The sequence below is a fragment of the Melospiza georgiana genome, chromosome Z (assembly GCF_028018845.1).
Source record: "Melospiza georgiana isolate bMelGeo1 chromosome Z, bMelGeo1.pri, whole genome shotgun sequence".
NCBI classification, from domain to species: domain Eukaryota; kingdom Metazoa; phylum Chordata; class Aves; order Passeriformes; family Passerellidae; genus Melospiza; species Melospiza georgiana.
In genome coordinates this window covers 53,960,132-53,987,105 of record NC_080465.1, presented here as the reverse complement: position 1 = coordinate 53,987,105, position 26,974 = coordinate 53,960,132, and the positions used below count along the sequence as shown (strand labels likewise).

At 39.2% G+C, this 26,974-nt stretch overlaps 1 protein-coding gene across 1 annotated transcript in view; it reads right to left on the bottom strand.

Annotated features, from left to right (window-relative positions):
* MCC (MCC regulator of WNT signaling pathway) overlaps positions 1-22,417 on the bottom strand; it is a 183,603-nt gene extending 161,186 nt beyond the window's left edge. The window contains 3 exon segments of the mRNA XM_058043810.1: positions 7,611-7,858; positions 22,048-22,399; positions 22,402-22,417. Coding sequence (XP_057899793.1) covers positions 7,611-7,858; positions 22,048-22,399; positions 22,402-22,417 — 616 coding nt within the window.
* Between the last annotated feature and the right edge of the window lie 4,557 nt (positions 22,418-26,974).

Below are 26,974 nucleotides of genomic sequence, written 5' to 3'. Positions count from 1 at the left end.
CTATGTCAAATCTTAAGAAAAATAAATCAAACAGCTACATGAAAATTAGGATAGATAAGTGAATAAGCTTGCCAAGAGCAAAACCATAAAGTAGGCAAGGTAATTCATAAAGCCTTGAGAAAGTAAAACACAGAGACATAACTAGTTAAAGACGAAGTTTCTCTCATTATAATTTCCCAGTCACTCAACACAGCTTTTGGATGAAGAAACTGGATTTGTTAAATCAGTAGTCCAAACCATATATATTAACAAATGTGTGTGGAATTTCCATCAATTTGCCTTCTTCAAATTTATTTCACTTACTGGAGAAATGTATCTATGTAAACTATCATGATTTCGGTACTTTCCAGCAGACTGGCATTGGCCATATAGGAAATAGTTACATAGAAAACAAAATAAAAGTACACTATCAATAACATCTTCATATACGTGTCCTTGACTCTGAGATTATTCAAGACTATCCTTGAGGCCAGATAACCATTTGCTCTATTCAGACATAAGAAACAGAGGAGGGGATGACTCCTCAACAAGGACATGACTTCTAGAAACCAAGGTCTGCTAGTACCCAGTATTGTTTAAGCACCTTAACTAAATTTTGCCAGAACTATGCTGGCTAACAACTGCATTGTACTCAGGAATTCAATCTAGAATTTAATTTGAATTTTCTATTAAGGCAGAAAACAATCTTTTTTTTCCCCTGAAAATTAATGATCTCTAGTAAAGAGGGAAGTTTACAGTATATAGGAAAAAGAGTACATAAAACCTGAAGTCATACAGAAGCTAGAGGAATTTGAGCCTACCTTTCAGGTACAGTATTTGTACCATATGCATTGTACTTCTAAAAAAAGTTGTCTTTCCTTACCTGGAAATTTATAGGTGAATAACCAGCTTCCTCCCTGAACACCTTCCACTCAAGACAACCTCACTTTAGATCTGACTTGAATACATATGTATCCAAGCAAACAAATCCAGAGTTTGTTGCCTGTCAGTTTCATTTTGTTCCTTTTTCATGAACCTTAGTATGTCAGAGCCACATTGAAAGCAGGCATATGAAGATCACATCACAGAAGTCAGGAGAGATAAAGCAGAAATGTGCTGAGAGGCAGCCCTTGATTTACAAAAGCTGAAGTGTAGTATATGTGACAGTGCTCATCTTGTGCCAAATGAAGCATGATTTCTATGAAAACCCCAGCAGCCTTTCAGTTTCTCAAGCTGATCACAGTTTGCATGGAAAGCATAAACTGGGACAAAACTGAGGAATGGTGTTGTAATCCAGTTCCAAACCATATGGCAAGCACAAACCACAGCTCCATGTGTTACCACTGGCGCTGACCAGGAGCACACTCAGCAGTGCCCTGAACAAGCCTGACCTGTGGTGCTCTGCAGAGCCAGTCGGGGCCAGCCCTTCTATCGGCTCTGGGTAACAGCAGCTCTCAGGAACAGCAGCTTTCTGTTTCCCCAGTTCTACCTACTCAGCTGCCTGTCCTTCCACTCTCCTCTCAAAATGTTAAGGTGTATGGTAATTTCAAGGGCATTTGGTGTCAAAGCGTCAAACACACTGAATTCCTGTAACTTTTATGGAAGGCACAGAGGCGACTGACTCTTGCTAGTGCTTCTGCTGGGGAAGGTAGCACAATGCAATGCTCAACCTTGACTGGGTACAATGGGGGGAGGGGGGGCGGGGGGGAGAGAGGAAAAACCCCTGCATGGAAGGAAGGAAACTTCAGGAAAGCAAGAAGAGTTTGTTCCTCATACAATGGAAGGGCAAGATGTGATACTCCAGGTGGCAGGCCATGGTGAACACTAAAGACTTGCACGTGTTCAGAGGCTCAGTCTGGCAAGACAGGGGTAGAGGGAGTGAAGCCATGTGTGTGTGAGCCAGTGCAACTATCTCTAATTCTAAATCCCTGAACTGAAATTTAATATGCAAGCATTGTTACATGATCACTCAGATTCTACAATCTTCTCTAATAATTTTCTTCTCACTGTGCTAAGGGACAGAATTATCATTTAACAATAAAGTCTTGTCTAATACAGATTAGCTGTTCTTACATTTTACAAATATTCAAACCAGAAGAAAGATTCAACCCAGTTTGCTTTTGTATCAGACACCAGGGATCCCTGCAGGGATCAGTTCTATCCTGTAAAGTTTCCCTGGTGTTTAATGCATACTATATATTATGATTTTAGTAAGATTCATCAGCTGTCAATTATAAACCTCCAGAAATTCAGGTTCATTTGTAAGGATGCTCATGGAACTTAAATTCTCTGTTTATTAAAGAAAAGAAAAGTTACCTATATTCTGCTGCTTTGCACAAAGACAGTGATATCAAAAGATTATTTAAATGTAATAAACTAAACCACTTACAGTTAACAGAAGTTTGTATGCATTTAAATTTGGCAGAAACTCAAAGCTTTTCTAGTTAAACATATCTAAGGGTGAAACTTTGCTTATAAACTTCAAGAAAATCTGCAGCATGCCTTTGTGTCCATATGAGCTCTGTAGTTTTTAATTAAATACAGCATAAATAAATGTAATCAGTGCATCAGTTTCTCAAAAGCAATTTATTTGCAGTAAGATCAGACATGGAATTAATGTAAAACAAAAATAATATTTTTTCAGTCCCACTGGTCTGCCTCTCCTATTTACCCATAAGCTTAATTTAAGGCTGAGTTCCTACCATTCCTTTGATTATTTCTCATGCTTGATCCACTATGCAAATAAACTATCATAGCAAGTTTTCAGGGGACTTATTTTCAGTAAAGAAAGGGGAATTGGCTATGAATTAATTCCTAAGTACTAACCTACAGCCAAAAATTGGTAAAGGACTCTTATATTCGTGACTGTTTATCTAGAATATGAAATGAGATCAATAAATACATGCAGTTACAGGAAACCAAGAATTTACTAATAAATAGTGCCATTTCTTGTTCATCTGCCACGTCAATTGGTGCTAGAAATAGGCAATTTTTTATCAAGGGGAAAAAATGGCCATTTGCTCCTTGCAAAGAACTTGACAGATCTATACAATGCATAATACAGATAATTCTAATGCTAGCTTTTATAAAAGACATACAAAGCTATACAACACTGAAAAGGCTAACACAAGCCACAACTGTTCAGGCAACTCCCTGCTTTAAATATTAGAGATGTAGTTCTGCTGCGTTGAAGTTTTCATGTGCCAAGCAATCCACCTCCATCACTCACTACATTATTCAGACAGATTTACTCTACCCTATCATAGCCCTCACTCTCCATAGCTGGACAGATTTGATCAGTAACAGATTTGATCAGTAACTGACATTCTTCCTGCATTTCCTACTGAAACGATATACTAAAGAGTTAGGTCACATTTGGTGACTGCAAGATTCCAGCAACACTTTCAAAAGTTATTTTATTAATTTCTTAAAATTGTAACTTAAAATTCAAGAATGTTAACAGAGTTTACATTCCATTTCACTTATTTGAAAATAACTGGTTATTACTTGCAAATTATTGTTAAAGCTCCTGCTTTAACATTAATAGTGTAGGATAAGAATGACAACACATTATAACAACTTTGAATTACTGATTAATAAGTATCAAAAAGCCTAATTCTAGTAACTTAGAAAACTTCCTTTTTTTGTGCACTTGAATAGAACAGCAAACATTTAAATCTATACATTCATTTGCTCTTTAGGATGGTAGATATGGATGCAGGCTTGGCTTACTGAGGACATACATGAGTGATTATTAATAAATCTGAGTCCTGTACCTTGATTAAAAGAGTCAACCAATTTCCTCATTCCTGCATCCCATCTGGAAACACAGGTGTAAACATTTGTTGGGCAAAGTTGGACCAAATTATTTGAAAAATCTTATCAATGATAAAACAGATGGATGAGACGAAGTTCAACAGTAGATTAGATGCAATTACTTGCAAATTTTTTTCCAGGCTATTATCTGCATAACGAAAAGCAAAACTTACAGACAGCAAAGGTTTTTTGTTTGGTTTTTTTTTTAAAGGAATTTGGAACAGTTCCAAGAAAAGGCAGCACAAAATGCTGCCTAACTGGTAATCTCTGCACAATTACATGCAAACCTGCAGTGTAAAAACATTCATGTCAGAGGCTGGATTCCTTTGTTTCAGATCATCAGGACACCTGCTACTCAATAACAGTCAAAAGAGTTTTGAAATGCTGTCATTTATGTGCCCCACATCAATATATGATATCAGCTTTAAATATCATCAGCAGCTCATACACAATGTAGAAATTAGTCTTGAAAAAAAGGTCTGTAAACTATCTTTGAAAATAAAGTTTAATTAAAAGTGTTTTGACCAGAAAAAAAATGCTAACACAAAACAAAACACAAAAAAAGAACATCGACCAAGCTCATGTTTGAATTTGTACATGATATATCTTGTCTCAAGCAATACTTAGAAAGCAACAGCAAAGACTCAATAATAACATAATTAATTCTTTGATCGCTATTGAGTATATAAATGAGCCCTCAAAGACATGAAAGGCACAGAAACATCAGGAAGGCACAGAAAGACACAGGTCATAATTCAAGCTTGACAGCAAGTGTAATTCCTCAGCTGCCATTATGTTCATACCGCAGGATGTGTTTATATCACAGAAATGTATTGCAGCACTGTTTCCTTGACTCTTTGAAAAGAAAGCTACGTAGAACTTCTTGAACAGTGCTGCCACAGTGGTTTTCATTTACAACCAAATAAAAATCAGTTGCATCCTAAATGCTCAGCTTGAGTATTTCCTCTCATCCTTTTTTTCAGGGGGGAGCATCTTGGTATGTTTTCTAAGATTCTTGCAAGAGTCAAGGACAAATCCCATAATTACCCATAGCTCTAGAAGTACAGCGCAGTAAGATAGTCACACTTGATCAGCAGAGCAAAATATATCAAGGCAGGAAATTCAAACATCTTCTGATCTTAACTTTTGTGGAAAAAAGAGGAAAGGGAAAATGGGTTCACTCACCAGCTTCAAAAATTAATTAAATTATTCTTGTAAAACTAACAGCAGCTGAGGAATAGAGGGAAAAAAAGTAGTTGGGATTGACTTCTATACACTAATAAATTTGGAAGTTCATCTATGAATAATTTTGGCAGCAATTAGTAAGATTCTTCATGGGATAAATTTTGAGACTATTATGTTGGCCTTTCTCTTGTCAAGTTTAAGAGATGTCTGTCACCTCTGATTATTACAAATCATAATTACTTGGCTGGCTTGTCTAAGAAAGAAGATTTTAAAGCCCAGTAATCTGGCCAGCAAACAGGGAAGCTTTGTATAGCCATCTGAGGGCAGAACAGCATCTCTATTTTGCAGAAAAATACAAGTCTGGCCACACCAAAAAAGCAGGCAACAGAAGATAATTGCATGAGCAAAGCGAACACACAACATCCTTAAAGAAAAAAAAAAAAAAGGCACAAACTTGGTTTTGAAATACTGTCTGACAGCTCCAGAAAGAGATTCACAGGCTGGAAATCAATTGAGCACAAGGCTTAGAAAAATTTCACTACAGAAAGTGATGGGAGAAATGGGCATAGGAACGACAGAGTTTTGCAATTCAAGAATATATATGAAAAAAGTATAAACAGAAGAAACACTAACAACGAACTACCTCTATAACAAAATATTACTATGAAGCTATAAAATACGAGATGGAAGATAAACAGAGCTATGAAACAGATTTGCTGTACTGAGAAGCCAAAATGAAAAGCCAAGGAGGCTGAGACGACAGGATAAGGGAATAGTACAGTCTATTTATAAAGCAAAACAATAAGGAGTTCACCAAGGATACAAAGTAAACAAGGAAAATTTGAATTTCTGAGATGACTAGCCAAAAACACATGCAAAGTGACTATAAGACAGAACATGCTAATCCCATACCTTAAAAGCTAGTAAATAAGTGAATTAATAGATCAAACCACCAAAATCAACCCATGCCCAGTTTTACTTTCTATGAAGCTGACCACCTACAAGATAAAGACAGGCATGACTGATCAGTAAAGCCCTACTATGGGAGCAGGATTAGAGATGGGCCAGGGTGATGTGCCCATGAAGCTCAGGGAAGGATGTGGGCTGGGACTGATCACAGCTGTTGCAAAAAAGCTGGCTTCATCTCAACACCAAGAGGGTGTAGATAAACCATAAACAGCTGAGAGAATCAACTGGTGCTGTATTTCTCCCTGAGTTCAGTAAGAGTGTGAATGTCTCCCTGAGTTAGCCAAGCCAGTGTGGAGTACTTGCCTACAAAGCTCAGCCTCACTGGTATTGTGATTGACTTGTGCCCTGCAATTGCTCTCCTCTGTTATGTGTGACTTGTGTCTGTATTGTTTTCAGTATGCTTTGCATCCACGCTGCTAAAACAGAAATCCATGTACCATCAACTACTTTCAAATAAATAAATAAATCTGACGTTAAACATTTTACCAGGCAACTAGTCAATAACATGACCTTGACATAACCCTGACATAACATGAGAAGCTGGAATAGCATAACTCTCCAGATCTATGAAGTACATCCGACAATAAAAAAATATTGTCAAACTATTTTAAGACACTTCAAAGAAAAACTATTGGGAAGACTAATGGAAGATTTCCAGTTTAAAAAGTGTTTTAAAACATGTAGGCTCATATAGCCCAAAGAAAAGGTTGAGGAGACAGCTCCAACTAAACACCATCAGAGGTTGATGCTGTTTTTGTGAAGAATGGACACAGGTCAGTTCCATGGTCACGAGCCAGCAGTCACTTATAGCCAGCATGCACCTGTTGTAAGGAACTGGGGAATGGACAGCATGCTCAGCTTTTTCCACAAAACACCACACTTTGCCATCTTTGACCAGAATCTGTGTCCTTTAGTCTCTGCCATTTCTTACATGGTGAAAGGAAGCATTCTGCAGGTATTAACATTTCTGACCTAATGCTGACTGGTCATAGTGCTATCAAGGACTGGGCTCAATGACACAGATAATCCCTTCCTACATCCTGTTTTCCTGTGGATGGAATAGCACTTTTTCTTTTTTTTTGTTTGTTGGTTTGAGTTTTTGGGTGGGGGGTGTGGTTTGTTTTTGTTGTTGGTTTCTTTTAGTTTGGTTGGTTCTGGTTTTTGATTTTGTTGGTTTTCAACCAGATGGAGAAGTATTTTTGTATTCTCTAAATCATAGGGTTCTTCCAGCATTCAGATCTCACTAAGTGGAACAATTTTTAAAGCATCCAAGAAACATTAGTTCCTACCCTGTATTATGACTGGAACCAATATTAAGTCTTCCCTAATTTTTCAGTTTTACCTACATACCTGCCTGAGCTTTACAGAGAACAAAGAACTCCGTGGATCTTCAGTTACCAGCCCTTACCCTTCCAAGGGAGTCTGTTCTCTTGTGCAATTCACATTTTTAGAAGAGAATGCTCTGCACACATTCTAGTTTACATTCTGATGACAAGTCTGCATCCATTACAACAGCACTCTAGTATATGATGAAATTACACAAAGGCAGATTCCCAAAGCCCTGTAGGGGCAACCCTAATGCCAGTGAAATCAGTAACAAACATCCCACAGTTTACCTTTTGTTAAATTACACCCACAGGACATTTAAAAGTCATACCTACCTAAACTGTTATTGCTGCTAGTTGGCCAGGAAGCTACTCTATCCCTTAACTTTTTCTTTTTACAAGAATCATCCAATTTCAAAGAAAGATCCACTTCCTCCTTCTTGATTTCCTGTACCAGTTCCATGCGGCACTGACTAAAATCCTGGAAGGAAATTTTTCCATTTTCATCTGCTCCCAGCTGGTGCATGATCTCTGCAACAGACGCCTCCATATTCAGCTGGCGGCACACCATCAGCAAGTCATTCCTAAAGATATTTTTAGAGGGAAAATGGGGGTGGGGGAAGATTGGAAAAGTGGGAATAGAGAAAACAAACAAAAAAAAAAACAAAAAACAACAACTTAGTTTCAAAGAAAAGGAATACTAGCCTTGTCTAATCTGGATACACATTAATGCACAGGCATTTAAAACCAATAAGCCAACTACTGAAGGAAACAAAATCTTGAAACAATTTCTCCAGCATGTGAATGATGCATATTTATCAAATGACAAATAAACACATTCTAAATAAAATGTAGGCAAACCAATTCAACCAGATCTGAAGCAACTGCTGCTCTACGCTACCAAATCTTCTGGGTGTGCAATTCTCTCTGATTAGAAACTCTTGTTTTTTAAAATTTCTACTTTGCTACTCTCACATTTCACTGCTTCGTTCCTGCCATCCTTTTCTTAAACACTTTTTGAACTGGATTGCACAGCACTACCATACCAATTTATACTACAAATAGCATGAATGTGTTTCTATGTTATGGCTTTTTTTAAACAGCATAAAAGCATATAGCTTATTTGTGTGTTGAACAAAATCTTTCAGTAGAAGGGAGGCAAAGGAAATGCGTAATATTACTATTATGTGAATTATTAGTAGATTTAATAGTATTATTATTTCATTACTAGTATCAGGGTATCATTCAGAAGGTTTCTGTGAAAACATGATACATTGAAATACTCAAAGTTCTCCCATGAAGAGCTTCAATGAAGTAATTTATTATCAGAATCAAGACCCACTCTATCTAGAGAAAGAAATTGTACATTACGTGGAGCTCTGTAAGTCTCTTCTATGCAGAAATTCCAGAGCTGGAGAAACAGAATTCTTGTCATAAAATTGGATAATAATGATCATAGTAACAAAAGTAATAGTAATGATGATGAGAATGATGATAATAATGACAATAATAATGATGATGATGATAATGATAACAACATGACCATGAAGTTTAAAAACAAACAAAACCCCAACAAAAATATCAGAAAGCACCAAAATCTCTGCTTATGACAAGAAATAACTTTATTACAGAAGAATTAATCACACAGGCCAAACATAAGCTATTATTACTTGCAGTTCAGTTTTTGCTCAGTTTTGCTCTTAGATTTGAATCTGAACAATTAATAAATAATCTCCATGGCTCAGTTCCTTGTTTTTAAAAGTTAAAACAACACAAATACAATCTCAAGGATGTTGCAAAGAAAAATAAGGATGAGAGCACATTCAAATTTTTACCTGGGGAGTGACAAATACAATTCAGCTATGTCTATTTTCTTAGAACAGATAATAACCTCAGATTGAGGGACTCTGCAGAAGTGTGCTAATTTGGAAATGAGTACCAGGAAAAGCAGTGCAGGGTGATTGCCATAGGATTCCAGAACACAGGTCAGTTGCCCTGGCTCCAGAAGAATTAATCTGCTATACTGGGGGGCAGGAGGAGGCACTAGTAGCACACCTTACATGGCCCTGCTCATGACAATTGTAAAACTTCTATTTCACTACAGCCCACAGGGACATGTCCAAACCCAGTTCTGGTTCCCTACAATCTAAAGGTGTTACACAAATGCAAACTGATTTATAAAGGAAATCTCTCAAAGATTGTTCCACTACATAACACCAAGGAGAAAACACATATTTTCTTAAAACAATTTAAAACATCAGCTAGTAAAAAGGTATCATAATTTTGCCAGGAAACATTTAATCCTCACTAACACAACTTGCAGGCTAGGTGCAGAAACACCTTTGAAGAGGGAAGTCAAAATGATAAATGCAGCCAAGCTCCCTAGAGGCAAATAGAGTATATAAACAGTGTCGGAAAACCTGTTCCATGCAGTGGTGTCATGAGTCACTTCTAGACCAATACTGTAGACAAACAGCAATCTATTTGAAGCATTCATTTTGAAATGACTAACCTAAAAAGGACTGACCACCAGAGCACTCAGAGGCAATAAGAAGTTGCTGATCTAAAAGATGTACTAAAATTACTCCAGATCACTTCTGTTCTTGGTAGGAGGCTGTTTAGTTTAGGTCCCTGGTGCAGCCACCACTCTCCAGAGCATCCTGGATCCACTGCTCCATTTGCTCTGACTCTCACAGCAAGTCAAGCCCCTCACTACTTAAACCACAGAATCACGTCAGCTCTGCAGCTTTGACTTTTCTATGAGCAACTGCAGGCAAATAATCCTGGCAGCAATCCCAGAACTGCTTCTCTGCAGTCAGAAAAGCTCACAGAATGACACCTTTTGTTTGTAATAAAATTCTAACAGAGTTCTAGATGGGTAAAGAAATTATAAGGTAAGAGGCTCCAAGCATCACAAGGCAGGCTGCATCAAAATGCTTATTTCTTAATCTGGATGAACAGAAGTAATGCACAATAAATCCAAAGTAATCTGAAATGCCAAGAAAGCAGAAACCACAGTGTGTGTATCACAGAAGCCCTCTATGACACTATAACCTCTGGCAAAAAAAACCTCTCAAGGTTAGCACCCAACTACAGAGAGCACTTTGGAAGGTTATCAGATTAAAAGACAATGTTCAGTGCTGTCTGAAAAACATGAATAAAAACAACGTCCTCACCTACACGGGGAGCTGGATGGAGAATTTATGTAGTTTTATGGTCCATCCAAGGCCTGATACATATCTTGACTTTACAGAATGGAAGAAAACTGTTCAAGAAGTTACCTAGCAGATGGAAATACATAGTAGGTAGGCTGAGAAAGAGGACAAACACCCCAGCAGTTTTTACTTAATACGTTTTCTTGAAGAAATAATTTCCAGAACCAGCAACAACCACAAAAAAGAAATTTCTGTTGTCTCATGAATTTAGCCTTGGAAACAGATTTCACTACCTTTGTCATTATCTAAACAATTACATCTCCACAGATCTTTTCACACAGAAATATCTTAAGAGGTTATTTTTTTGCTCTCCAATTTCCTCAATTATTACCAATTTTGATGGTTTAACAATACAGAAGCTATTACTTTATCAGGCACGGATCATCCTGATAAGACTAAGTCAGCATTTCCATATTATCTTAAAAGATAATTTCCATATTATCTTTTAAAGGAAGTGGTAGGGCAAGACTGAAGTTACAGCTTATGAAGGAATAATGAGGACAGCTTTAGAATTGCTGGAATTTTCCACCTACTGCAACCTGATGTCCTTACAAAAGGGCAAAGAATGAAGAAACACAAGTTTCCTGCAACAATACATCTACCTGAAAGTTATTATTAAGAAAAAAGGCCCGAAGTTCCCATGTCAGCTTAATAAACTGCATCATGACCATCACTGCTATTCATACATGAAACAACTGATAATTTGATGTGTAAACAATTTTTATGTGTATATTTGGAATACTGCCTGCATTCCTAAATAAAATGTATTTTGTTTCAGGAGTATTTTCTTTGGGTTTACCTCCTGGTGTTGGACTATGTAGTAGTATTAATCAACCCTTTTTAAAATGAAAGTATAAGATACACAGTAACACCCATGTCTTTCACTTTTAATGTAAAACCATTTCCTTACGGCTGTCCCAATGCTCCCTATTTTCTGTGTATCAAAAGCATTGTCAGCACCAGGCCAATAGTTGTAAATGAGCCATTTCAGTGAAGCTGATGTGTTTGGCAAGGCATGAATAATGTGAGGCAGGATGGGACGGAGAACAGGCACATCAGCTGGACATGCTTGTTAAAATGCTGAGCAGCAATACTGCTGATACTGGGATCTGAAAACTCACACTGAAGCTTCAGTTTTAACATCTCATTGTGATCAGGAAGGGAATTCATGCAGATGGATTTTTTCATGCTACATGAAAAGTTAGGAAGACATAAGAGCATTGACTGACATTTGATAGTTTTATAGGACTTTTTTTCTATATTTGTGCTCATTTATGAAGGAATTAAAGCAAAGTGTAAACATAAAGTTGAAAGAAATGGGGGGGAAAAGGTCACTAGATCAGACAGTAGTCCCACAAGGGGATATTTACTCTGTAACCACTGAGTTCTGTATAATAGAAGTCTATATGTCACTATATGGGACCTTGCACATTTGCCTGATTATAAGCACAAGAGACAAATTGTGGAACTCAGCAGACAAACTACTAAACAGAGGAAAACAAGCAAGTAAGACCTACCAGTGCAGAAAACATACCAGACTCAAAAAAAAGGATTATCATTCATGGATAGGTGTCTAAGCTGCTTTTTAAGAATGCCACAACATCCACATGTGCTCTGTCCTAGCACTTCGCTGCTCTCTTCTGCAAGTTTCCTTATTTCAATTTTCTCAGATAGAATTCGGATTGTTCCTTCAAAAAGGAAGTTAACACACTGTTTTCTGCCATTACAGTGGGTAAGAAAAAGAGTCTTTACATATTTAAAGCCCGTAATTAGATGTTCCACCTTCTTTTGAGTAAAGAACCTCATTTTTTGTATCTCCTATCATCATAAGCTGCTCTTGTCTTTCTCTAAATGATTCACCAACTGAATGGATGACAGCACACAGAACTAGACACCAGCTTAAAGCATACACTGAAAAGAGACTAGAAGGTAAAAGCAGAAGTCCTGTTCTGCAACAGAACAATTCTGTTAGTTCAAGTTAAACTTGAGAACCATCATAAATCTCATGAAGTTTTACATCTAGCACATGTTCTGTATGTGCACCACCAAATGTGTTAATGTCTGCTTATTCCTACTTTATGTCACTTGATTTGTTTTCAAGCAATAGCTTCATCTGTCAGCAGCAATTGTGACTCTTACCCCACAGCAAGTCTCCAATTTTCCTTAGCTTGATGTCATCTCAAATTTAGGAAAATTTACCCATTATCATGTCATCCTTATCACTAATCTTTAATAATGCTGATTTGATCCAGGCCACCTTTCTGATTTCAATTTGATATAGTATTTTATTTGTCAACCAAAGCACAGGTGTCTAATGAGCTCCAAGTATAGCTCAGAAAAAAAAACCCGAACAAACTGAAGCCTCAGTCTAGTTCCTTGGCTTTGCCTACAAATGTCATAAAACAGCATCAAATGCCTTAAAATAGACAAGACAAAGGGCATCTCTTGCTTCACTCCCACCACAAATGTGGGATACTAGTTCTACATTAGATTAGTTCAACCTAACTTTTTCTTAACAAATCCATATTCAGCAAGTTGTCTGTTCACTGACCACCATCTCAGCACACTTTTAAAGAAAAGCAGCATATTTTATCTTTCCCAATTTCTGTTCTGTCTTTCAGAAGAGCTCAGGGAAAAAGAATGGAAATAATTCTGAGGTTGTCTTTAGAATTATTATACCAAAATGTCCAAGTACAACTAAGTAAAACAAATCCAAGCACTCTTCAACTTCTTTCTTCCCTCTCCGTCCAAGGTATTTGTTACCAGTCCTATCTGCAGGAACAATCTTACTACATGTGTTATTTTCAATGTAGAAAGCAAATCAAAACAAAACAAAAATCTCATATGCCTTAGCATCATCAGCAGTTCACTGACTCCCTCTCTTGCGTACTCTTTCTCTGGTTTTTCTGTCACTTTTTCAAAACTGTTTCTATATTGTGGAACAATTTTACACTTGAAATTCCCTGCTAGTTTCAATTTCTGCATATTCCAGAGCCTGATCACAACTAACTTGTGACTTGATCCAGATCCACAACACTGAGCACCGTCAGGAAAAATATAAGGTTAACAATCAGCCAGCCCCAAAACCCTGTGTGGGGGTTTATTTATTAATATATTTATTCATAATTCAACCATCTGAGCTTCTGTCTCCCAGCTCTGTCCTGCCTTGGCTGCTTCTCACAATACTATTGCAAGCATGCAGCCTACGCCACCACCCCTTCCTCTGGGGAAGCAGGGGATGGTTCCCTCCTCACTTCCCCACCTCAGCATGTCTGTGTGTGTCTCTCCCCCATTTCACACTAGATATGGACAAGACAGCCAGCCTCTCTGGCTGGTAGGTACCTCTTTTGGAGGTACCTCTCAGAACAGAAACATTATGCTACAGATAACACAACGAACACATATTCTACTTACTCGAAATAGCTTAAACTTTGTGCTCTGATCACCTACTCTGTACTGATAGCACAAACTGCATCTCTCAACCTGAGAGGGCAGGGCGTCCCCTCTTTGGCTGAGGGTCTCATCTCTGGAGACTGAACTGTTGCAGGCAAACAAAGGTCCACCTGTTAAAGGAGAAGCAGAGTTTGTCAATAGAATCTCTGCCATTCTACGCTTTCTGTTATGCTTCTTTTCTTTGGTTTCAAATATACTGCTAATATACAATTCAACCTACAGACTCTTCCACATGGTTAGGAACTATCAGGAACACAGTTTTCATTCAGAGATGGTCTGGTCTCTGCTACCTGGCTTACTCTCAAAAATTACATACAGGATTTAATCAAATAACCACTAATGCTACATAAATATTGTTCTTTTCTATCAAATATAAAAAGTATTGCTTCAGAAAAACTTTTAGAAGAAATGAGACATTGACTGTGTTGATTATAATTTAGCATTATGGTGACATTAATTAACATAGGTCAATTAATGCAAAAATCACTGCACTAGGATGAATTCTACACATGTACTATTTATTCTAAAAGATGCACGTGAACATTCTCAGTGAAAACACAGTGGATTTGAAAAACTATGTATCCACAGCATAACTTTTCCTTCAGATGCCTTTTGAAGCCCATCCTTTGAACAACACTCAATTAGGCACAACACAAGCCTTGTTAATGCCTTTCATCTACCACCTGAGATACCTGAATCTCAATAAAATCTCTCTTGTCCTTTTACACTTCTAAAAATTAATTAACTTTTAATGAGATTTCTTAGCTCAGATCATTTGAGTGATGCATGTTTAAAAATCAAGAGGACATCACGAGAGGGACCACAACTAACCCTCAATCTTGTTTCTTACCCGCCTCCACCGTCCTGTGCCAACATTAAAAGTCACACAGCCAGATAAAGTTACAACCATAAACTGGCCATGCTGCAAATAAATACTTCTTACCGAACTAGCATACAGCTAAGGCAATTCTTTGAACAAATTCTAGTGCAAACAGTGAGAAACTTCAGGACCATGCACAGTAGATCATCATCTGGTAGAACACGCTGACTTTAAAAAATCATGAAACCCTCCGCTAGCTATTCACAATTCATTGTGTAAAGAGTGCAGGTGCACAGATTAGGGGTATATATTTGCAAGTAAGGCCAGGTGCCCAAGTATTTTGTGAGGTTCCTTATTCCCAATCAAAACATGTATGACCTGCTGCTTTAATCAATGTAAGGTAATCTCTAGCCTACCCCAGCAAACAGAGACAAAGAGACTTTTAAAATAATCTTGGAATCCCTCCACAACTACCAGCAAAGTACTTGCACGTGGCACCGTCAAGCAATAAATAAATACAAGGAGTTAACAGGAAGAACTCTTCTCTCATTCAAGTGCCTCCCAACTCAGTCAACCCATCCAGGAATTTCAAACAATAGGTTTTGGCAAATTAATTCTGAAAACATAAAGTTGCTCGCTAGGATCATGAGCTAACCAACAATGATTAAGGAGAGTGCCAACTGCCTTGTCTGCTGTACACAGAAGATGCAATCACACATGAGCTAAACAAAACCAAGTATCTACCGTCCCAGTCATCCTGCTAGAGCAGCCACCAATAGCTCCTGTGTTATAAACCCAGGGCCATGGAGTTGCTAGAAAGACCAAGCACCAAAGCATCTTATGAGGCCCCAAGCTCCCTGTCATCCTTGGGAAAAAAGAAACTGAGTATATTTGTGAAGTTGCTCTTTCAGAATTGCCACCAAGAAACCCAAAAAAACACAAAGCAAAAAAAAATCCCAGTTTAACAATTACTCTTTTTTTTTGTCAGAAAACGGAAATTACTCACTTTAAAGAGTGATTAACTTCTCTTACAGTAACAACCCAATTAACATGGTATTTGTAACAGTATCAATTAAAAAATCAATAACAAAATTAATAAATATAACAAAAAACTTCACTGCTTAGAAGCCAGCTGGATGGTAACTTTCAAAGGGATCAAAAAAATTGACATTTGTATTTTCAAGTGAATTACTGTTTGGTCAGTTTTTCCACAGTACAATCTATCTGGACAACAAGGTCCTAAGAAAGAACATACAGTAATACAAGCTTGAAATAAATACTTTAGTCCCTTTTACCAGGCTGATAGTGCCAATGGGGAAAGATAAAAGCAATATATAAAACACACCAAGTAACTTCACTAACTTTGAAACGTTAACAGCTCCAGCTAAAACACCTTCAGGTGTTTGATGTTTACATAAGAACTGGAGTGCTAACCAATTAAAAAATGCAATATGTTCAGATCATTCAAGTTTGAATACATTCCTTTGACTGTGTACCAGCTGTAAGAAATACAGACTTTTGAAATACATAATCCCTTAATGAATGCTGATTCTTGGTGTATATTCTAGACACAATATTTAACAAAGGGGATACCTTTTTCTTCATCCTAAACTAAGTATGTCTCTATGGCTTCTCATACACATCCACCCTTCAGGCTTTCCCCGTAACTTATTCCTTTTTTGGCTATGATGCTCCAAGAGGACCCGTGGAAGACAAGCTGTGGAATCATTGACTAAGGCAAGTCTCAGGAGAAACAGAAAAAACGGACTACTATCATGTGAGAAACAGCACAGTGCTTCCAGTCACCGTTTTACTCAGGATACAGTAAGTAAAGCTGTATCCATATAAAAGCAATCCTTCAGTTACATGGATCACGAACCCTGTGACAGCCTCCTAATGGAGATGGATGAAGAAGACTAAAACTAAGCCTAAGAATAGAATTTGGGAGCTGAAACTGTTTTCAAGACAAAATAAAGCAGCAGTGCAAGAACAAAGTATATTTTACCAGGGTTTGGGGGGGATGGCTTGGGAGTTTTGGAGATTTGGGATTTCACCCCACTGGAATTTCTAAAACGAAGCTGGTTTAAAGAAAACACAGAGCAAATAGTCCAGACCTCAAGTGAGTATAAAGTCCTGTATAGAGGCCTTAACTTTTTTAGCTTCATGGTAAGAACAGCTCAGCTATATGAAGAGCCAGACTGAAGGCAAGGACTAAGCAAAGCTTTGTCCCAGTCTTGCTGACATTTTGGAGACTGCTTCAAAATGATGTCTCCTTGTTAGACAGCTGATTGAGGTCAGACTTAGGACTGTACAGTACTGGGATCAAACTCCTTTTGAAATTTGAAATCCCAGTAGCTGCAAAACTAGCAGAATAAATATTATTTCTCTCACAAGACTTCAAAGGCAGTTTCTAATTTCCACCCGTTCTGTTAGAGTTGACATTTTAGAAACCTCTTGCTTGTAGGATAAATAGCTTTATCACTGCCTAGCCTGCTGACATTTGAGCACTCACAAAACACCTTGTTCCTGATACTGCTTTCAACCAGCACAGAATACTCTGCAGAGAGTAGATGCAGAATATTAACTCATGCCCAAAGTAAGTTTTCAGAGATCCTGAGTGAACATGTTCGCATGACTTCATAAATGGTCATCTTATGGATTAAATAGTGTTTTACCAACAGTGGTAACTGGACTGGTCACAGACAACCCACACTGATTTTGCTGCATTTTATCTGTCCTCAAGTGCTTCAATAGCTCTTCTTTAAATGTTAAGCACAGAAGTTGAAGCACATTAGCAAAATCAAACATTTGAAAAAAAGGTAAATGAAGTGGAAACGTCTGCTGTGGAGAGTTACAGATATCATAGAAGAATAAATCTACTCCCTTAAAAAGACAATGAATAGATTAATACTTTGTCTTCTTGAAAATACTGTGTTTTCTCCTCTAACAGCACCACCAGCAGCCACTAGATGCAGAACCAGATGCAGAAACACTGCATGGGGGTGGGGGAGGGGTGCCAAAATACACTCAGCAAGAAAGCCGTGAATGTCCTACTACTGTGACAACCCATTAAAAAGGGAAGGACCAGCCCGCACTTGCAAAGGTTTTGAGCTCCCAAAGCCATGTACCACTGAAACCACTCAGGTAACAAATCAAATCCAACCAGTTCCTTTTAAATGTTTCGTGCAGGGCTACAGAAGGCACATTCTGCGTGGCCTTTTAACAGGCTGTATAAGCTCATTACAAAGTTAGTAGGTTTATTGGGTTTTTAACATCTTACTATGTATAGTGGTACTCTACTTTTTCAAGACTTTCTGTAAGATATTGACCAGTGTAAAAAAAATTGTGTACACAGACAACACAGTTCTCAAACAAACACTACAAACAAAACTTAATTCCATTATTGTTAATATAATGACCAAGTTCTAATGAACTAAACACTAGCTTTACCTTTTTTCTTCACAATCCTAAAATTATTTATCCATGCTTAAAAGTTAAAATTGGAAAGCTAGCATATTTGTACCTTAATAATAAAATTAATTTTTTCTTCACCCATTATTTCCACAGCTCATACCTTCAATTTTTTTAAAGCAAAGGTATTTCCTGCAGATTCAAAGTTACCTTTACATTTTGCAGTGTTACAACAGAGTAATCCAAAACCCATTTAGTGACTTCTGCAGTGAAGATGAAATTCATTGTGTGCTAAATAGAATTTCAATACAATCCACATATAATAAAGCTACAAGGCAATTAAGTTTCTGAAGAAGACATTAATCTAGGCTGTCACCCATAAAAACCCAGCATTCAAGGCTAAATATGCAAACAGCATCAAAAAGAAAAAAGAAAAGAAAGCACACGTGTCCTGGACAATTCACCAACCCTCAGAAACTGAAAATGTTTATAACTGTAACATCAGATTCCGAAACTTTTCAAAGCAAACAGAATAAAACAAAGGAAAGCAATTACTGTTTTTTCAGTTAACAGTTTTTTGTTAATAACAACACAATCCAGCTACAGCTGCGAAACTAAAGTTATGCTGTAAACAGCGTTTATGGCTGCCTGCCTTCCGCTCTCAGCAACGCTCATCCAGCTGATCTCAAGCATTCAGAATCCAGCCTTAATTGTGGACTGCTTTGCAACCGAGTTGCAAAGCGGGAGGGTGGTACTTTTTGGTTGGTTGGTTGGTTAGATCGTTTTTGTGAAATTGCCTCGTGTTGCAGAACTATGAGAAGAATGCCAAACATTTGCAAGATGTAAAATAATTAAGTAACAAACATTAACCGCAAAAGAATCAAAAGCCATTTCAGTACGAGCCAAGAAGTTAAAATTCTGTTGTTTCCTTAGTACTTTTCTCTAGCTGGATGCTGCAAAATTTCAATATGCACATGTCAATGTAATGCTCAGAGACACTGGTTTAGCATTTCATATCCCATAGCTCAGTGTCTACTGGATTACAACCACCAATGGCACATCCTTAATTATGCTTTATTGCTTTGATATCATCCTATTTAGAGCCTGGAATTTAATCAGTATCTCAGGTGAGAGCCCGAAAATTAATCAGTATCCCAGGACATGCTCCTCCTCTCCATCTGCGCTTGTACTTCCCTGCTACTATTTAAAGAGGTTTATTAGAGTGTGATGCACGACAAAGCATTTCCACAGCTGAGACACCATGTTATTTCATTAGGAATGCAAACATCTCTTTCCCCCCCCATGCAATATGAACTAAATAAACACACACACACACAAAATGCCTGCCTTTGCTGCAAGTATAAAGATGTTCTTTTCCTTAAGAGCTCTGTAGCTGGGAAAAAAGAAACCTTATAAACAAACTGCTGCATGCGCTAGGCAAAGAAATGACTGACCAAGCTTCTGGCCTGCAAATAGAAAGGATACGAATTTTTAAATATAAAATTTATACTCAGTAGCACTTGCAAAACAGCAAATTTCAGCTCCATTACATTCAAAATAAGCCAGTGTTTAAAAAGAAGCTTATCCTAGTGATAGGTTATAGATCATAGTCAAGTCTAGTTCTAATACACAAAGAAGGAGATGATCTTAAAGTGCTAGCTTCTGTGTTTTCAGCTCTTTATAAAGATGCCTGGGCATTTATTGCCATGTTTGGCCTGTTATGAAAGATATCATGACATGCAGAAGTCAGCCTCCAATTGCCACTGGGGCTGCAAGAAATGCAAAAAAATTGTTGGCCGCAAGAATGAGCAAAGAGAAGTCCAAAGAAGCAGGGCAAGAAGAGCAGGAAAGCCAAACAACTGGCTCATATGAAACAAACAAACAAAAAAAAACCCTGGAAAGAAACAAACACAGAAGCCTGACAAAAGGCATGCAGAATATGGCAAGATGAAATTTAGTGTAAAAGCAGCCGTAACTTTTTTGCTTTTAATTTATTACATTTAAAAGGATGCAATAACCTAAACACTGGAGCTCTATACAACAACAAAGCCCCATCTGCTATACTTTCAACAGGGACACTGTGAGTCCATGAACCTGACAGAGTTGTCTATAACTGTACCACTATGGTGGTACATACTATAAAGACATCAAAATGCAACTGGACAAGTCTCCTCCTGCATAAGTCACTGCTATAAAACAGAGCATAAGCAAAATTGAGTAACTACAGAATGCAAGAAAGGTATTCCATTTATACATCTCATCACCCAGGCTACCTAATGAAGTAAAGTCACGTCAAAGATAATTTCTTAAACATTCCTTCACTGCTTTGTCACACATACAGAGATATAAAGGAAGACAGTAATTTATAACACCATGTTCTCCGATAAAGGCCACACCAGCTCTGCCTTGAATGCACAACTCCCTTCTGAAGCAACCTTCAACAATGAACCCACCATCTCCTCAAGGATTTTCAGCCCTGGGCTTTGCAGCCATTTCATCATGAAATCCAGTGTCTCTACTCAGACACATCCTGGAGTTTTCATCACTGTAGTTCAAGCAACACTCTGAAGAACACAATACAAGTCTGGGTCAAAACTTAGCAAATGTAGATTAGTCGATCAGAAATTAGTACTTTGTGTCATTGTAACATCTCTACATGGTCTGCATGAAACACTAAAACATTTAACATTCCCTCAATAAGGTCTTTAAATTATAAATACACTGAGTTCACATGATAGAACAGAAAAGCAAGCATGCTCTGAAGAGACAGTGCACAATTTTCGTGAACATTTCAAGTTTTCAGACATCAGAATAAATTCCATGAAGACCATAAACAAATGGAAAGCGAAGCAGTCAGCACACTGGTTGGAAAGTACACATTTTCAAAGTTTATATTTCAAAACCACAACTGTCAAAATAATCATTAGAGTGAGGGGGAGAAAAGAGTGTTCAGGGAGTTGTTTAGATAAGAAATATCACGACCCTTGAACTTTATTTTTAAAGTGACTGTTACAGATTTTCAACAACTTTCTGGCTCCAAAAAGAGGGCAGTGGGGATTAAAGTTTACTTAGCCTTTCTTTGGGGTCATATTCTTAGGTTACAGGTTAAATGGCAGACTTAAGAAATTCCCTCACCGTCCCAGTTCTCTAGAGGCATGTATTAATTGCAGGCAATAGCATAAGTTTCATTTTGAAAATGCAAGTTTCCACGACCTCTGGCAAATCCCGCCTTCTGAAGTTCAGTTTTTTTAAATTATGGCGTGAGAACTCAGAGATACCATTGCCACAAAACCAACTCCTGACCAAAACACGCTGCCAGTGCCTCCAGACATAATCATTCCACTATGGCTTATTTCCAAGTATCTACTGCAAATGTACAAGCTCACCCTTCCCCACCACAACCCATCAGCCTGCGTGACACTCCTCAAAGTCTCTGAGGAACAGCAGGGAAATTTAAACCAAACTGTGTAACAAGAATATTGATTAAACCGTACTGACAAAACAAAGTCATAGGATCCGGGAGAACAATATGAGTTTTCTCCTAGATTACCTACCACGAGCTTTTTGTGTGTTTACTTGCAAAAACCACCTGCCCAGGGCACGAGGTGATAAAATACAGGATCAGTGGCACCACCTTTCAGCCTAGGCGAACGTGGAAGTGCTGCGGGCAGAGTTCGTCCGCTTTTCCGGGAAGCTCTCGGTGCCGAGGCCCCGCTGGAGGCCCTGGCTCCGGTGCCGGCGGCAGCGAGGCGGGAGCCGCGGAGCTCCCACCGCTGCTCCAACTCGCCCACAAGTTGAGCGCCGGGGAACGCGGGGCGAGGGGAAGGACGGGACGGCTCCGTATCAGCAAAGAGCCGCCTCCCGCTGTCGCTACCTGCTGATGAAGCCATCCCCATCGCCGTCGCAGGTCTGGAAGAGGCGCCTCATCCTCTCCTCCTCGCCCGTGCTGGAGGTATCGGTGCTGCTGCTGCCGGTGCCGGTCACCTCCGCCACAGCGGCTGCCGCCATCATGCGCCCCGCTGCGGAGGAGGAGGAGGAGGTGGGTAAGGAGGAGGAGGAGGAGGCGAGGCTGCCTCGGGCGCCCGGGATTCCCAGTCCCGCCGCGCCTGCAAAGTGCGAGCGGCAGCACAAAGCCGGGGCGGGGGCCCTGCCCGCCCCGCACCCTCGGCGGGGCCGGGACCCCGCGGGGGCTCGGAGCGGGGACAGGGCGGCTGAGGCTCAGAGCTCCCGCCGGCGCATGGCATCGTCCGGCGCCGGGATCACGGTGGGATCACCGGGAGCGAGCGACCGGCGTCGCCAGCCCGTGGCCGGCTGCCCTCTCTGCCGGGGGCCGTCGAGTGCGGCGCGACCCGAACCCGCCGCGGGGGTCGCTTGTTCTCTAGGGCTGGGCAGGGCTCCCTGCTCCGGGGGTGCTGCTTTGGCTGCGGCTTTGGCCGGTCTGTGGAAGCCAAAACTCAGCGTTTTCTGTAGCCCTGCGTTTGCACTCCAGGCTTGATGGGGTACTGGTCAGGTAGAAGCATTCTGAGGTGCAGAGCAACAGCCCCTCTGGACTCATCCAGTTCCCTCCCACTGAAGTCAACAATTCGTTTTCCTGTTCTGAACATTTTGTGGCCTATACCCTTCCCTGTCTGTTGGTCTCCTTTTCATTTAAAGAAAAGTAGTTTTTTTTTGAAGTCATCATGTGGGCAGATGAAAAAAACAAAATCGTGCCTTTAGTATCTTTGCCAGTCTTCTCAATATCTAATTAAGTTTTATTCAGCGCTTTTAATTCTCATTCCTTTGAAAAGAAGTGATACAGCACCAGCATCAATCTGCTGCTTTATCTCTAACTGGAGATGGCTATTCTGAAACAGTCTAGAAGAGCATTTCAGTTTACATATCGCATTATGTTTCTTACTCCATCACGTCACATGATTAATTTGGGTGAACTAATATTTTCCTAACCTATTTCTGTGTTTGAAAAAAAAAGGCCTTGTTATTAAGGACATATTTTGCCCTCATAGCATCAGGTATTATTCTTTTCCTATTAATTAAATCTTTGAAGATATCGCCTTCATGCCACAAAACCTCTTGATCTTCCTTGTTGCTGACAGGGATGAATAATAATGAATATATATCCAGCAAAGTTATCACGCTTGTTGTAAAGTGCCTTTAAAATACATTAACTGATGGCAACAGTTCTAATTGTTAATATTTATTGCCTCTTGATTACGCAAGTCATTACAAGGTAAAGAGTTCCTCTGGCATTTTATTAACTAAAACTACTTGCAAGTGTAAGCATGCATACACTCACTCTCATATTGTCTTGGTCTCTGCAGATTTCCAAATTGCGTTGCTCACATTAGTTCTTGCTGGATGACCAGAGCACTGTAGTATGGAGCTGTCCTAGGGTGATGTTATGATGCTTGTATCCCCAGCTGTCTGTTCTGTTTCTGCTGGATGTTACATTCTGTGCCTTCAAGACTGACTCTGAGAGCAAAGTGAGAGAAGAAACGCTGTTTTGTTATCAGCCTCACTCACTCCTTCACAGTCTGCTGGAACACAGAACTCCACTGTTGTTGTCTGGGCATGGACGGGGCAGAACACCGTACTCCTTTTGCTAGTTAGTTAGTTAGTTAGTTAGTTAGTTAGTTAGTTAGTTAGTTAGTTAGTTTAAGTGGCTGAGGCAGTCCGAGTTCTCCCTGGACTGTTTTTCTTTCCCTTTTGGAACTGTTCGACCCTGCTCCAGACTGGGACCCTGGGAAACACCGAGGAAACATCGTACAATGCAGCCTGCCGGGGCTACTCTGCAGCTTTTCCCAGCGCCGGAGGGACCGATAACAGAGCAACCACCACCAGGGAGACTTTCTGAATTTGTCATCTCTTCAGAGCAGCGAATCAGTTTTGTCATCCGGTATTGTCATTTTGTGTGCTGGGGAGTGCTTTGCCTGTTAAATAAACAGGTTCTTTCCACTTCTCTCCAGGGAATCCTTCCCGAACCAGTTAGGGGGAGGGGCCGTGTGGGTTGTCTTTCTAGGGGGGCCCCTTTTGGAGGTTTCCTCCCAAATTTGCCCTAAACTGGGACACACTTCCATACTCTTTCAAGGCATTTAAACTAGTGTATATTGCAGCTATTCTTTCAGATGTTCCATCTCCTGACCTACAATGTCCTGACTCTTAGTGTTAGCATATGCTTTTTCAGTCCTAGGCAGGATGTTCATGTGTGGTACCAGCTGATTACCACAACTGTTTGTTTACACTGAGGACTGGGATGTGAAGTCACAAAACCATTTTCTTCAGCTAGATCCCACAGACAAGCTGTTCAATACCACACACAAGAATCCTTGCACACATTCTGCGAGTATAGCACACACTGCTTCTTATTAAGAAGAAAATTCTTAACCACAGGGAGTTGGACTCAATGTATTTGTATGCATCCCTTTCTTCTTGCGATATTCTTTAATTATGTGATTCTTTGCAGAGTCCTATAACTGTTTCCTGATGAGGCCACCAGTATCAATGGAGCAAGACTGGACCCAAAATACAGCAATGAGAACTCCATCCTGATGTTATCTGCCTAGCCTCCCAGTTTGCCAATTTTCACCATTTTTAAACTAATCTCCCACTTCTCGTCTAATCTAGATAACAGTTTATCTTGCTTCACACAATAGCTTTCTTTGTGGATCAGAAATTCACCCTTTTTTTTTCTTCTCCCTGCTCATTGTGAACAATTTTTGAGTTGGTTGAATTAAATTTTTCCTCCCATCTTCTCCTTATGGGGATCAGCTGTAGTTAACTTCTTTTGCATTTGAACCAATAAAACTTGGTGCAGTGATTTCTGACTTTTCCTGATAACAAATCAGCCATATCAGTTCCTCCTTCCTGATAGGAACAGCTGATATCCTAGCTGTGGTATGGCATGCAAGACTGTAAAACCAGCTGTGCTTTCTGGTTTATATTGTGATGCCCAACTAATTTTTTAAAAAGATGCATCACATCAGGTGGGAAGCAATACCCTAAGCTGCAGTTAGTCACATTCCTGTGCCTGCTGTGAATTACGTGGCAGTTCATTCCTACAGCCAATTTCAGACGGCAAACCCTCCCACACTTAAAACACAAACTATGCTGTGCAGCAGAAAGTACAATTCTGCCTGAAGTGTTCCTCGTGTGAGGGGTATGTGGTGCCTAGAATTTGTGAAGAGACAACAAGGAAGGAGGGCAAGCAGTGAGAGTTCTTTACTGCTGTGAGTAGCAAAATAGGCTTGATATTTCTCAAAAGAAATATTTTAAAAGTTTGTATGTTTTCTGTTTAAGACTGTGGGTTTTAACTCTCAATTGGTTGGATATTTGTTTGTCTTCTTATGTAAGTTAAATAAATATTTAATTTTTGAATATAATTTATATTGTACAATATAAATTTTCCATAATGCCCTGATTTCTAAATTCAAATAAGCATATATCAGACAGTCAATGCAAACGTTAATGACAATGATGTAGCACTACTAGCTGCACTTAATCTCCAACATTTATATACCCAAAATCTGACATCTCTGAAAGATGGGCAGGAGACATCTAATTTCCAGACATGCTGGACTTTTCTGAGCTTTCACCAAATCAAAAGAACACTTAGGTTCATATGATCCCTGAAAGTCAAGTCTACCTCAAATTAGATGCTGAACAATTGAAAAAGAACATCACTGTAAACCTTTCCAAATTTAACTATAAATGGTTTTGCAGTAGAAAACAACTTATGTCACTGCATAAAAAGCTGCCAAATGACCAAAATCAACTGACCAAAAAAAGAGAAAGACTTCCTTCTAGATAATATTCAGCCACAGCATTTTTCAATTAACCTCTTTCAAAACTCACCAACAAAACAAACAGTAACCTAATTTGCAAGCAGGAAGTTTTAATTTAGTAATATTCCTTAGAGCAAGGCAGGCAGAGTGTGCAATGCTGAGAACTTTCTCAGCATCCAGAATCCAACTGCCCAGAATACCATCCCTTTCAATTTCCTAAATACTACATCCAGCCCTTTCCACACACTTGCTAAAAAGCTCCATGAGGTTCTTGGTTAATAGACATGTCAGTGTTATCTAAGTGACACTGTCACCCAAAACAGATGGGTTCCCTTGGGGATATTGGCAGAGTCAGGATGGCACTAAACCATAGGTACAATTAAAACTTTGTTTTCTTAACAGGATGTTGTGATTGATATAGAAGAGAATTTATTATTAGAATGCCACGGGATTTCTAAAAGCATAGTCAACATAGTACAATTTGTAACTAGCATGGTGGGGAATTTAATATACAATTTAACTTATAATTTCTAATCACCTGGATCCTCTGCAGCTCAGGTCAGATTCCAACCCATAGCTTGTTGTATCAATATTACAATCAAAATCTCAAGGGGCTGGGGAGCCAGAGGTTGCAGGGGCTGCCTGGGAAGGCATAGCAGGGCCTGGTAGCCATGACCACCCAGCCACTGCAACCAGGTCAGACCAGGGTATCAGACCTCCCTGGGGACAACAAAGGCCGGGCTGGGACATGGGACCAGGGTGGAGCTGGCTTGGGCACCAGGCACTCACATAACATGACTTTGCACATGTATACCAAGCTATTAAATGTGGTGTGCCTAGATCTAAATCTGTGCCTAACCTATATAAACCATGCCCAGGTAATGTAAGGGCTAAGGAGAAGTTATTTCCTGTCTAAACATACTTTTTTTTTTTTTTTTTAATTAGTGAAGTGAAATTAAAAAGTACTTTATTTTCTATGATGTAACTTACAAAATGCATATTTTTGATGTTGCTGTGAGACAG